This window comes from Struthio camelus, chromosome 13 (genome assembly GCF_040807025.1).
Source record: "Struthio camelus isolate bStrCam1 chromosome 13, bStrCam1.hap1, whole genome shotgun sequence".
In the NCBI taxonomy this organism is placed as follows: Eukaryota; Metazoa; Chordata; class Aves; order Struthioniformes; family Struthionidae; genus Struthio; species Struthio camelus.
The window spans coordinates 3,165,919-3,180,491 of NC_090954.1; the positions used below are offsets into that span (position 1 = coordinate 3,165,919).

The following is a 14,573-nucleotide window of genomic DNA, read 5'->3' on the forward strand; positions in this document are numbered from 1 at the left end:
CTTCAAGATTGGAAGTCTTCTTGTATTAGGAAGACCAAGTTACAATAGAGTTGGTACCAAGGTTTGGGTTTGTGGTAGGCTAGCGTTGACCGAGGCTGTATTTGACCCATTTTAGTTCTAGAGAGATATAATTCAATACATACCCAAGACTTTTTCGATCTTGGATTAGAAAATTGTTCAAAATAAAGCATATCCAGGTCAGGTTTTAAGCGGGGAGGAGAGGAACTGTAAGTTGCACACACAACCACTGATTGAAGACCAACATGTCCAACCTCCTCTCCTAAAAGAGAGCCTCTGGGGGAAGCTCTGACGCACATTTGCTACCCATGGTGCCTAGGGGAGGGGGGGGGCGGTTATTGTTGCAGGGAACACAGCAGTATACAGCAGAACTTGCTTGGCCTTGCCCCACCGGCCCCAAAGGCTCCAGAGGAGCACGAGCAGCAGTGGTGCACTGAAGAAAAGGGGCCTTTGCTTTCTATCTCAAGAGAAGGCAGACAACAGTGAGCAGAGAATAAATGTTTGGGAAAAGGTATATGTGCAGCCCATTTGACCTTTGCTGAATGCACGAAAAGGTCAACAGTAGCCAAGAAATGTTTCTACTTAATTTGAAAGGGAGCCCATAGAAATAGCCTCTTTGTGTTCCCTAGAATTCACAGGTCAATGACACTGACTTCTGAAAACTAATTTCACGTTGAATATCTTCTCATCCATTCAATGCGGAGAGAAGGAAATGAAGTGAGTGTTTAGTTTTGCAACTCTTCCCTGAAAGATGTAAAATTGCTTTAAGAAATGTGGAGAACAATGTGCTTGCATGCAGATAATACATACATTTTACTTAAAACACTGGGTTTATTTCTTTATCCTTAATCCATCTGTCAATGAGACACTCAACAATGATTTCTCTTCTAAAGAATAAGCCAATGTAGTGTATGATCCCATGAAAATCACTGGGCTAAGCCTTTCATTTTCCCATTAGACTCACATCCACTAGAGACTTCACAAAATATCTGCAGTGGAGATTTGTAGCGCACTGTGTGTGGGGAAATTGGATATGACACTTGTATTTCTCTTGTATTTCTCCTGGATGAATGCATTTTAAGTACACTTTAAAAAATGCTTTCCCTTATAGCTCAAGCCTTCCTTAATACTTGGCCAAATGCCTGAACAAGTTAAAAAAAAAAAAGGTTCTTATCATAAACTTTAATTTCAAAAAGGGGGTCAGGATGTGTATTACATGCACGCAGCTGTAGAAGAGGTGCAGTGCTTGCATGAAATCTGTGATCTGAAATCTCAATGAAAACCTCACACTTAGAGAGTTTTTAATAGACAACAATCTACCCTGGGAACTAATAAAAATGGATACGTTTCTAGATATCCATCTGAAATAACACGCAGCTGAAATACATATGCAGGAACATTTGCATATAAATATTTTTTGTCTCTTGGAAGAGACTGCTTCAATATTCACCTGCTTCCTGTGAAACCAGGGAAATGTTGGTACCACCATTTATTGTTTCTGAGTGAAAACTTTAGAGCGTGATCTTGGTAAGTCTCATTAGACTGGGAGCAATTATTTTTCTATGCTGAGGGGGAGACAGAACTGACAAAGATCTGCCCCTGAATAAATGAAATAGGAAATTAGGCTTAGCATTTGCTATTTTGCACATGGAAAACGATGGACAATTATCTACATTTCATATTCCTCAAGAAAGATCACCTGTATACAGCCGATTAATCTCATTGAAGAAAAAGGTAATAAAACAACAACAAAAAAATTCAATCGCGCTACCTTCCTGTCTTTGCGCCCAGCTCATCCGTTCTCATCTCAGGGTTTAACATTCAGCACAGTCATCTACCACCTAGCATGACTATTACTCATAACAATATTTTGAAAGCTCACTGGAAAAATGAGGTAGGGAAAAATTAGGAATGACAGCCATGAAATGTGTCTCATTATTTTGTTTCAGGAAGCAAAGTTACTTATTTTGGATCAAATTCAGCTCATAATCATTTAAGCGTGACCCCTCGTCCTCAGTGTTCATTGCAGGGAACCTATGTTTAATGTAAGAAGGTCTGGACATGATTTTTGGAGTGTTAAGCTAACTTAGCTAAACTAAAGTATACTGGTGACAGAAGATGATTAAATGGTCGTTACGTTATAACTTAGTAAGAACGGTATAAATTGCTGTGTAGTTACCATCAATTTTGATAATGTTAACGGGAGGCTTCCCGTTCCTGCTGGGAAGCAGTCAGTATTATTCCGAGTTATTAGTGTGTTAGTTATACGATCTCATTAACTCCTGCATCACATTAGCATTCAAGAATGATGGTTCAAAGCGGTGGGATTGTTTTCAAGGCACGCACCATTTTTCTGCTCAAACCTTACCCCTCGCTCAGACACCCAATATCTGAACCAATAAATAGCAGGGAGCAGGTGGAAGAACCGCGCTCTACGCTTCAAACAGAACAAACTCTTACTACTACTTCAGGCAATAAACCTTTGATACAGGTTTCTGCCCAGATCCAAAAAGTGGTTTTTGAGGTAAGGAAGCCCAATTTCCGGCCCATTGAATTCCCACGTTTCTAATAACCCCTGCGGTGCTGGCCCCCGCTTGCCGCTGAGCAGACGCCGCTGGTCTCTCCAAGGAAGCCGCAGTCCCGTTTCACCCTTGCCGGGGCTGAACAACCCAGGACTCACCCTCCGGCCCCGACGCCCTGGGAGCTGCGGCTCCGCGGTACCCATTTCTCCATTTCAGGCGAGAAAACGGGGATAAGAGTACTTAGTTGGACCACACACCCGTTCATTAACATTTGTAAAGGGCTTCACGATTATTAGACAGAGGCCCTCTAGAAAAGCGCAATATGACCACTGCTGTTATTCATTAATATCATTTCTTACCTAACATGATTAATAATAAGATTTGTGGGTGGTATAAAAAAATCATCCACTCCTTCAAACGGTGTGCGGATAACATGCTGATCTTCCCCGGCACTTGCCTCTGGTATTACCTATAATAAATAAGCATAAGGTCAAGCACAGGAAAAGCAGTGAATAAGGTAGACAGGTAAATACAGATTACATAATCAGACATGATACAGAGTGATTTTTCCCAGGGATGGAGTGGACTTAAATTGATTAATGACTTCAAAATATTGTTTGCTGTAGCTGTCTTGAAAAAGGTGTGCTAATAAATACGATTTGAGGCTTGACATTTGTAAGGTAAGTACACAACTCTACTTTCATATGAGGGGGAAAGAGCAGTCATGCAGGAGTTGAAATAGTATGACAACATGAAAAGCACAATAATTTATTCCTCGCTGTCTAAAATAAACATTTATTTTGTGGTCATATTTATTAATCTCACTTAAGTGCACAGCAATAATTTACCAGCTTGAAGGATCAAACACTAACTCACAGCAGTTAATTATCACTTTGAAGGAGAAGGAATGTTCATCCATCTCCGGCACCATATAAAATTCACGGCAGAGCGGAAAAAGGCACTTTTGCTTTCTTCCCTCCGCGCTGGCCTTCAGCACAGTGCAAACCTCCGCTGCCATGGAAACCCAGCTCTGTTATCTCCTACACAACTCCAGAAAAAGGAGAGGTGGAATTTTTCAATAATTAAAATGTTAAATACTGAAATTGCTTGCTTGCTTCCAGCTGACTTTAGTCCATTCATTAGGATCTGTGAATGCAGCGTGCGACAGTAGCTGTTTCGGATTTATAGCGGCGTAATTCGTTGCAGGAAACGCTAAAACCCTACAAGGCTTTAGTTCAGAGAGACGTTCTGGTCACGCCGTTCAGATTTCTTCCAATTAAATCGCCCAAGAAAGATGCCCGTTCTCGCACAGTGCTTTCCTGAAGCCAGAGGCAGTGCTGTACATTTGCTTCCCGTAAGCTCCCAACAGCTAAACAGTGGCCTCCCATCAGGAGGCTGCGCGCGCTGCGTGATAAATCCCTGATTTCTAAAGAGCGGGTGGAAGTTCAGACCAACGTCCACAGCAGAATTTTTAGGAAAGATTTTTTTTTATTGCGTGCCTGCAACTAACAACGGCAGGTTTTAAGGAAGACCTCCATCAGACCGGGCACTGCACACCTTTTGGGGAAGAAGGCCAGAAAGGATGAAAGATGTGCTGATGCTGATGCTCATCGCACGCCCTACAGGTGTAACTGCACTTTACAAAGATAACAGAAAGGACCAGCGGAGAGCAGGAGCCTGGTAGCAAGTTTCCAGCTGGGCAGCTGGTGTGTTCTTCTCAATAATCACCTGCTTGTGCCATCTCTCTTTTAATTACAGAGACCTCTCACAGCTGCATGGGAGAAATTAAGTTGGAAATGGTAAAGAGAGCCTATTTTGTCTCCTTATACCCTGTATAGGAAACTGCGCTGGCCGCCGAGGAGACAAGCTGCCGATGCCACCTCCGAAGCTTTCGTCTGTTTGCCCTGGTCCTGTTGCCGGCAACTTTTCCCAAAAACGCCAATGCCGAGTTGCTGGCCCATTCTTTACCATTCTTAAATAATCCGCAGGTCGCAGCTGTGCGCTTGGACGCAGGTTTCTTCCTAGCGGTACCCGAGCGGCTGGGGAAGGCGCGTGGCCGGGGCGCTGCGGCGCGGGAGAGGGCTCCCGTCCCCGGCCCGCAGCCTGGTGCCGTCCGAGCGACCGGAGCTGCCTCCGGATCCGCACATTTTCAAGTCAGAAAGCCTGAGTCGTGCAGCAGAGCCGTCCTTCTTGTCTGCCTTCATGACTCCGTCGGGGAACGCTTTAATACTGGACTGGCAGCAAATCTTTATGGCAAATATTCACACATCTTATATGGGTCCAGAATAGCAGCAAATAGTAGAAAGTTACTAGCAGAGAAGGGTATTTCTGGATGGATCACATCAGGCCTGCTTTCAGCGGCGTCAATGACTTAGAGCAGCAGCAAAATGCCCCATTCGAGGCCTGAAGCAGGAGGCCAGCGTTTCTGTAGCGTCAACAGGAGCGAATCCTCCAGGGCAATGCAGAGCGGGAAGTTAATTTAGATGCCAAACCCACGCGTGCTGCTGTGCCCCAGAGAGCCCAATATCCTTGTCGGTCTAACCAGCATCACGTGTCGAGTAAGCCCAGGGAGTTCACTGGCACTGGCCCAGCATATGCCAGTGCTGCCCAACACAGAGCTTGTCCTTGAGGTTTTATTGCTGCTGCTTGTGCTTCTTTCATGTCCTTGGGAGCTTATTTTTTATATTTGGGAAAGGATGCAAAGCTGAACTTGCAGAATACTTTCAAATATTTCTCCCTTTTACTTTATAATACGTAATTTTCAGAAGCAGTGAACAAACTGCCTTCGTCTGCGCTCAAAGTCTGCTTTTTCCTCTGAGAGGAAGAATTCTCCTGTGTGATCCTCTACGGGCAGCCAGAAAAGAGAATGAGTTAAATGGGTGGAGTTCAGCAAAACACGTAGCAATTCACTGCATCAGCAGAAAACTGCACATCTCTGGCATGAAACGTCGGCCAAGGCAAGTGCTCTCACCATACAGGAGAGCAGCTGCTCTTGCCCTGCACATATCAAGGGTGCCGGGCTAGCAATCCTGAAAGAGTTACAAAACTTGAGGCAGGGTGCAATGCATTCACCTTTTAACACTTCACTTTATGTACAATGCCACCAAACTCTTTGCACTGTGGGTCAGCATAACGTCTGAGAAGGGGACGCTGCAGCTCTGCAGTGAACGTACACTTACGCCTTATCTTACGCTTACCCCGAGTGCGTTTTTGGTGAGCCCGACTTGAATTGCCAATGAGACGCTACCTACAGGTCTAAAGAGGAAACCCATTTCTGTATAGAAAGTACGTTCTTTGCAAATTCGTGGTACCCTCTGCTTTTAGACCTCACTCAAGTTCATGCAGGCTGCACAAATGACTGTGCGCGTCACGCGCTCGCACTGCTCGCAGCCGGCTGCCGACCCTTGCTGTATGACTTTACGGCACTTGGCTCTATCATCAGCCTTAAAACAAAACAGACCATGGCAACAAAGCAGTCCTGCTGCCAGCCTGCGGCACAGTCATTGCTCAAAAACAAATTAAACAGCAGGAAAAATATACGAGGATGGATGGATGAGGGATGAATAAAACACACTAGATAGATAGGCAAATTAAAGAACAGCTTTATGTCCAGATCATTAAATGCTGTTAACTACTTTCAACCGACCTGCTACTAGTTTGCTACCTCTGATGCCAAGAAATAGAGGGTAAAATCCCAGGGTGCCTGAGGGACTCACCTGCAGTGCTGGCGAGGACTTCTGCATATCACCCCAGCTAAGCACCCAGACTTGATCGTGTGACTTGTCATAATGTAATTTGGTTGGTAATGGGTCAACATCCAAAGACTTTAAAAAAAAGAAAAAAAGTATTTACTCAGTGACCTGACTGTCCCTTATGAACACAACAAATATCAATTTAATGCAGTCATTCCTATGTATCACTATCACACCTGTTCTGTACAGCTTTGCACAATTAGCTTCAAATCCACTAGGGGATCAGCAGCAGCACCGGGAACAGGAAACCTAGCTGCTGGCCTCACTTTTCTGGCTAGACATCACTCCATTTTACTCTGTTACACATAGCCAGTAGATCAGGGGCCAATTTCTGCTTGAATTATACCTGCAGAAGTTCATTTTTCCTAACCGGCTTACGAGGGAGGTCAGGCAGTGGCTCAGTAAGCGTAAGTCAGAAATTTGTTCTAGCGTTATTTTATCAAGATAGCTGCCAGATACATTCCCGGGACTACAGTGATCAGCCCGGAAAGGAGGTGTTTCTGACTGCGAGGTTACAAAACGGCAAATGACACAGTGCCACTTCACGGGTGAAAACAACCCAGGCCCAGCTTAGCAGTGATGTCAGCACATCTGCTGGGCAAAGAGCTACTTTCTTCCCCCAGATGAAAGTCTTTTGCCATCCCTGAATAAACAGTTCCCCTGGTAAGTACCTGTATGGCTTTCTGAGTCTGGACATCAATTATCATTACTCTGTTCTGCTTCGGCTGTGCCACATAAATATACTTGTCTCTGACATTGACCGCTGAAGCCCAGAGGCAGGACTGAGCGCCTTCACCTTCAACTCTGGGACACATCTCTTCCTGAGGAAAAAAAAAGAAAAGGAGAACAGGTCTAATTTTTGCAAGTCAGGGCTTGGAGGAGCAAGAAGTTTAGCCTTGAAAACCACAGAAAACATTCCATGGGGATTCCATTAAGATGAATTTTTTTTTTCTTTTTCTGTTTTTCCTGGAAAACACGAAATAATTATTTTGTTAGGTACCACACTGCAGCCTGGCTCTACCTGGTGACATAAAACAGCTGAATCTGCTGCAAACTTGCATCGAATTTAAATAACTCCAAAGTCTATGGATCTAGCTTTTGAAGTATGCCTTGGAACATGAAGACTTACAGTGCTGTTAGCATTTATTAGCAATAGAAATATTACTCCCTGCTGTGAAAAAACGGTGATTTACGTTAATGGAATTACAGCTTTATATTTTTCCTATGGCCCTGGCTCATTTTCAGCTCAGGAAAGCTTGCTCCAAGACTCTTGTGCCCTAGGAAAGAGCAGCAGAAAAAGGAAGGTCCTATAGTACATTACCGCAATGTAGAAACTTCCCTGTACAGAAGGAACTGCACACTTTGGACAAAATCCTACCCATGACTGCCTGATGCCAAATTTTGTGTCTGGTACTTCAGTCACTGAGTCCTGTGCAAACCAGGGATTAGCTTCAGCGGGAGCTTGCTGGTACCCTGGGGTTGAAGAGTCACCTGTGATTGCACCAAAAAGCCACTGCATGTTGGGTGCTCTCCACTGCTTTTCGTTCTGGCTAGCTGCTTTATGAGAAAGAGCGTTTCTGTGGGACTTGGGCTTGGCTATGGAAAGGAGGATAAAACAAAATGAACACATATATATTTCAGTGAGCACCACTGTTGGTTTTAAATCTTGTCAATGCAGCAGCTGGGTCACTTTAAATAATGGCATAACCTCCCTAAGGGGGATGCAATTACAGCGGCAGAGCTTATCTGGGGGCAATGCAAACCCTGTGTTTGTACTAGAGCGCTGATTACGGAGGAGGAGGTCATACCTGTGAGCAGCACACTTCTGCTGGCTCCCCAGCTTGGTGGAGACCAGGAGACCACCTCTGAGTGCTGAAGATACAAGATCCAACAGCTTGGCTCCGTTTTCCCTTCTGGCCCTCAAAGCTGGGCTGGGGACCTACTCTATTGCAACCTTGACCGTATTACAAAAGCCAGCTTTTTGCTTCCAGCAGGCCTGTTTCAGCAGCTGAGCATCCAAGAGCTGGCTCAGCTGCCGCGCTCCTGGTTGGCAGCGCACTGCAGCAGTGGCGAGAGCCACTCACTGCCTGCCATCTCGCAACACAGCAGCTCCCAAAATCAGTGGGCGCAGGGAAAGGGCTCAGCCATGCCTGCTTGATCTTCTTCCGCGCCCCTTCATAGCAGACGGAGACACCTGGGTTGTAGAAAGCCACCCAACTCATTGGCTGATATCACCATTTACATGACAAATATTCAAGACGCTAAAAGGGAACAGGTTGGGGGGAAAAAATAAATTCTGCTTATACCAAAGGCAAAGGACCCTATGAAGTCTGTAGGAAACCCTTAGAGCTCTCTCTGAAAGGCAGCCAAGTAATGACAGCAAAAATCCCTTTTATGCTCGCCACTGTGCTGACATTATTTCTTTTCCGTGCCCTTTCTCCTTTGTTCTTTGCAAGCGCCTTCTCCAGAACCACCTCTTCGATATTTACGCCTCTTTGGAAACGAAACACAAGATGCCTGTCTCGGAGTAGTGACAGCGGCAATATGGTTTAATAATAAATCCATGCCAAGTACTAACCTTGGGGTGAGGACTGCAGTCTGGATTTCTAATAAGATATATTAAAATACTGCAGTGGGGAAAAATATTAACCACAAATTTATTGAGATTTAAAAAATATGGAATACAGAGTCACAAGGAGATCTTGACCCGTGATAGCCAGGCCTGATCCAGCCTGCAGGGCCCATGAGAGGGGCTGCTGGGGTGAGGTGCCTTTGAGCCCCTTTTTTCAGAAGGGAGACACATTTTCAGGTTCTCCAGTAAGCTGAGCCACTTCTTCAAAAAATTAAATAAAAGCGTGACCAATGAAGTATTGCTGGATTAATTTCCACACTTGTATTTTATGAGATTTTATAATTTCACGGGCGTACCCATGACGTGTGGTACCATGCGAGAGTACACGATGTAGGTCACTGAAAACATCAGCCACACAGGGCCTCAAGGCATGTTTTACCCCACTACAGCACTCGCCACGTTGTGCTCCACTATATACACATCAGTGCTTGAAGTTCACTGACAGCAGAACAAATTTTTCTCATGACTCCCCCTACAGCAAGTCTCAGGTAAGCTCAGCGGTGGCAGAAAATGCCAGACGGCAAGCAAGGACAGCTCGGGTCTCCCAGTCAGTAGCTGAATACACAAAGAACATCTCGCAGGGCATCTTCAGCCCACCCTTTTTCTCTTCCTTGCTCCAGCCCCCTGTTTAGCTGTGGTTTAAGCTGGGAAAGCCTTTCAAAAGATCAGAAGGCAGTCCACTCTTACCTAAGAAGCCATCAGCAAAAGGGGCCAGTTAGCACCAGTGAGTGATGTGTGCACGCATTTACTATCGACTACTGAACCTTCTGAACAGCCCAGTTAAAACTTCTGGGCATGAGTATGTGAATAATTCACACAAGACAAGTGAAAATCTTTGCATGCTTTTTGACACGGTAGCTGCAGTCAAATTCCCCATAGCATGTTACTAATCATCCACGTCAGGATTGTAACATAGGTGGTTCTCTTAATTTTCAAGAAGAGGACCCTCAGCAATGCAACATGAAGTCCGCCAAGCGCCAGCAACTGCATCAAATAGTCTCTCTGACAGTAAGAACCTCTGAAGGGATTAGGACAAAGTCTCCCAGCGCTTGGCAGTATCTGCTGGGTACAGACTACCGGGTAGTTGTCTTCCAGCTGAGAAGAGCTGGACCTGGCAGCACTCTCACCTCACTGGCATCAACAGCCGTGAGAGCTGGAGACTAAGCTCAGCCTAAAAATCCAGCAACGCCAGACCTCCACGGTCAGGTCACCGTGCAGCTAGGAAAATCCCACTGCTCCTGGCCTCCTCGTGACCAGGGTACATGATAACCTCCTTGCCTGCCTGCAATGACAACCCAGGGCCGGCAAAGCAAGGTTGAGTCTTTCTCCGTTTCTGCATTTGCACCTTCGGAGTAGCCACAAGCTCTTCTCTCCACTGGACGCATTCTTTAGAGAAACGTTCCTCCTTATGGTTTTTGCAGTACCACCTTTACAAGGACAAGCCGACTAATGACATAAACGCTGCATTGCACAGGACTTACGTAACTTGTGAAAATCCTCTCATCCGGCCTGACGTGCCTTCGGATTTCACATTCGTTCGGCTGCAGGACTGTGATCCCATCGTCAGAAAAGACATAGAACATGTTCCCAACACTAAGGCCTTGAAGTGGGGGGAAAAAAGGCAAAAAGAGTAGGATTTTTTGTATGCATCCTTAACTGTTTGGGCTGCTTTAAGAACAATCGCCCCTCCACCCGCAACAAACAAAATCTGCCTTACAAAGAAGTTGGGCTTTTGGATGCAGTCAGTGCATTCACAAAATCAAATTTCATGTCACAACGAGGGCTTCAAGGAGTGAAGAGGTACAGACAGATTCAAAAATGCATTGCCTTGGTGGCGGCAGCTGTATGCAACTAAATGCCTTCTGGTCTTGCACGTGTGAACCATGTCAGTATGTGAATAAAATAAGCCCCTGTATGACACTTTAACCTCCTCAGTTTATGACTTTGGTTTTTTTATGAGTTCATTAAGAATAGTTATCTAATCATTTGAAAACTGAGAGATAGACTTTAGCTAAAATTAATCTGAAAGTTGTTCCATTACAATTAATTCGACTTTTTTGAAACTGGAAGTAATGAAGTAAAATATGTTTAACATTTATTCCATTAATGAAAATGTATCTATTTCCTAAACCATCAGATGAACTAAATGAAGCCACCAAAACAAATACATTTTTGAAATTTTGCAAACTGTAATTCACAAATGTGGAGTATTTCAGCATTGCAATAGCACTCATTGATCCAACTGGGGCATTCCAGGAGATTTGCAAAACTGGCTGTCACTGCTGTGCTGTTAGCAGATCACATTTTCTCATTTCTGTCACGCAGAAATGCCTTAAAACACTGAGAATTTAGCTCTTCTTCAGCTACATGCAAATGTGGTAATGGAGTATCTTTAAGAAATGGTCAGGATCTTTTCAAACACTCCAGTTAGAAAGATCCAAGCATTATTTAATTTTTTCTACATTATACCACCAATGAATGTTTGCAAGGACCACTGTCACCCCAGGTAATGTGGATCGCGTACTTATCTGCCAGCGTTCCATGGTGAGGTGCTAATTGGTCATTAGTAACCTTTTGCCCATGGAAAAATACGTTCCCAGTTCTAAAGGTATGAACAACGTTCAGCGTTATGATCCCTTAGGCTGGTCCTGTCGTGACAGCTCTACAGACCGCTCGAGGCCGTAGAGTTTCCACAGGTGTTAAGTGTTTGCAGGATTAAGGCCTAAATCACCATAGGAAAGCTTTACAGTAAAAGCACGTACAATTTGATAAAAGCATTTCTAGAAAATTTCATAAAATACGTAGTTTAGTAAGGGATGTTTGCCTAGGGTTTTTTTTTTTTTTGGACTAAAAAAAACCCCTTTTCTTATGCCAAATAAGTGGCTTCTGAGTACAGCTTGTCAGCATGAGATATTTGTTGCGCTGACAATGTTTAAGTTGAGTCTCTCTCTAAACCATAGCACAGAAATACCCCAGTTGGGGCATCAGGCGGATAAAGGAGCTGTGATCCTTGAATGTGATGCCACGGTGAGGGATCATGCATGTAGAAAAATCTACTGAACTCCCACTGAGAACTACGCTACCTTTTGCTGACTAAGGGCTAACTTTTTACGAATATTTTGTTAAAACATTTCGTTTGGGTAGCAGGGACCAAAATCCACGCTCACAGCATACACTCAGCTCCCACCTATTTCAATGGGAGCTGAGTGCAGGTATCAGAGGGCAGAATTTGTCCCTATCTGGAATGAGTGCACATATTTTCAGGAGTAACAAGTTTTTTAATCTTAAGCAGTGGAAACAGGCAGGCAATAAATTCTGATAGCTGTGAAGATGCTCATCAATGTTTTCATGCACAATAGTGGTATAATTTTACCTGATGATCTGATTACAATATAAGCACGTATTTCAGAATTTAGTTGTCCTTGGCCTTAATTAATCACAAAAACACTTTGATAATGATTTCACCTCAGTAGATTTACAGTTAGTGACTTGGCAAGTAAAATGAGAGCAACTTCCATTGCTGACGGATTAAAATAAGGTAGGAATTCCTAACAGCATTCAGGTACTGAAGATCCTCTCTTTTCAGAGTTCACCAAATTAACTAAAAACGCTCTTGCACACAGTCTGCGCCAGACCTTGACTGGGGTACGCATACAAACAGCCCCGCGGAGATGGGTAGCAGAAACTCCACTCTTGACTACACTGCTGCAGCTCCTCAGTCCGGGGAGGTGGGCAACTGAGACTTCTGCTCAACCGTACTACTGATACTAGTGCGGCAGGGTCGAGATAGAGAACTAACGGGCAGGGTTTTTCTTTTTTCCCCCGCCTTTGTAATTAGGGACACTCCAGAATGGACGGCACAACTATTTCAGAATCAAAAGGCTTTATAAAAGGCAACATACCTCATCAAACAGCTGTATAACAAAAAAACTAATGCATGGGGAGGGTCTTCTAAACATAAGAGCTCTTATTTTAACTGTTCCAGAAGATGCTTGGCTCCAGGTTTTTTTTTTTTTTTTAATCAACAGAAGAAATAAAGCAAAGACACTCGGTGGATTAAGGCTGAAGTCCACGTGGACAGAGGATGACAAGAGTTTGTTTGAGAAATATGTACATCTGTATTTCTCACCTTCAAGATCAAAGGGCCAATATGTCACTTGTGGCGTACTGTCCTACTTGAATAATTTTCCTCAGTTTAATCAAAATGCTTGGAAGTATTTTAGCACCTAAATTTGGTAACAGAAGGGCTTTCAGTTTTTTAAATGCACGCATTTATGTAATTGGTGATTGCCTGTTGGCATGATGTGCTCCCTTTATCCAGGAATAAAGCAAGCCACGCTGCCTGTGAAAATGAACACTGGCGTGAAAATAAATCTCTACGTTACATTTGGGCTACACATGGTTTTCTCTGCACATAATGCATATGCATAAGAACTAGTTTGCACGCTGAGCAGATATTGCCTGTGCTTCCAGGTCAACGTTTAACCGGCTGCTCACACTATGTGCACTCATTGCTTGAGGTTTTAGTTGTGCGTGTCCTGTGAAAAGTTCTGACATCAGACTGATAGACTGATTTTTAAAATGACCAACTACTTGTGTTAAAAATTGGACTTGCAGCAAAAACAGTGTTTTAATTTACAGCTACTATTTTACTAATGTACATTTTACTAATAGCTGCAGTTACTACAAACCTTGTAGGCATGAGGATGTGATCATTTTAAAGGAGCTCAAGTCTACCAATCCATTTGTTAATATTTTTACTGATACAGTTTTCATTTTAACGGAATTGGAAAATACATTAAAATGTAAAAACAAAAATACCATCCCTCTCTCCCAGCTCTTTCTGTGTCAAGCTTTCACATGCTAAAGCATTTGTTCAGTGGGCTGTCTTGAATGAATGTGCTGATCAAATAGTATGTAACAATGCAGAGAGGAAAATAATCTTGCTCTAAAGATGCTGACTTGTTTTAGGAACATCAGTAGCGAATCTGCTTTTCCTGCCCCTGTTTCCCTGTTAATTGACCATACTTTTATTTACAACGTGCAAGGTCGCTAAACAGTAATTCCATACTGTTTACTAGACCTATAATAAGACTTTCTGCAACTAACTTAGTTGTTCTTTACATACTGTTATACTTCTACGTCCGGCAGGGCTATCCAACTACTTTCTTTAAAAAGGAGCATGAGCGACGTGGCGCACCAGCAGCCACGCAGCGCCGTGCCGATGACGCTGGGCTGATTCAATGCACTAGCGATTTCAGCTCTAAGCAGAAGGGAAATAGCAGTCCGTGCCCATAACGCCGTCGACACGAACATCAGCAGTAAGGAGACGCTCCTCGCTGCTCCGGGGCGGGCACCCGCGGCAGGCTCTCCCTTCGGGGACCAGGACGCCCTGCTTACGCCGAGGTCGAGACCTTCTCCAAGAGCAGGACACCGAGGTCCAGGCTGCCCCGTATGCAAACCGCAGATTTAAAACTGTGCTTCAGGCCAAGAACTTTCTTTCCGGCGAGCTGCCTGCACTTTTAACAGCCCCAAAGTGCCCCAAAGGAGGTTGCATTTGCCCACCGTGCTCGCACAGGCAGGGGCAGGCGGCTGGGGCGCAGCCTCTGCCGCGCGGCCTCGCTGCGTGCTTGCCACACGGTTACAGCA

At 44.3% G+C, this 14,573-nt stretch overlaps 1 protein-coding gene across 6 annotated transcripts in view; it reads right to left on the reverse strand.

The window, feature by feature from the left end:
- The window catches only part of FSTL4 (follistatin like 4), a 359,281-nt gene that overhangs the window by 6,103 nt on the left and 338,605 nt on the right, over positions 1-14,573 (reverse strand). For all 6 annotated transcript variants that reach the window (XM_068959795.1, XM_068959798.1, XM_068959793.1 and 3 more), the window contains 4 exons: positions 10,406-10,524; positions 6,964-7,113; positions 6,257-6,364; positions 2,900-3,009 (listed from right to left, as the gene is read on the reverse strand). In XM_068959795.1, the coding sequence (XP_068815896.1) occupies positions 2,900-3,009; positions 6,257-6,364; positions 6,964-7,113; positions 10,406-10,524 (487 nt within the window). The remainder of the gene's footprint in view (positions 1-2,899; positions 3,010-6,256; positions 6,365-6,963; positions 7,114-10,405; positions 10,525-14,573) is intronic.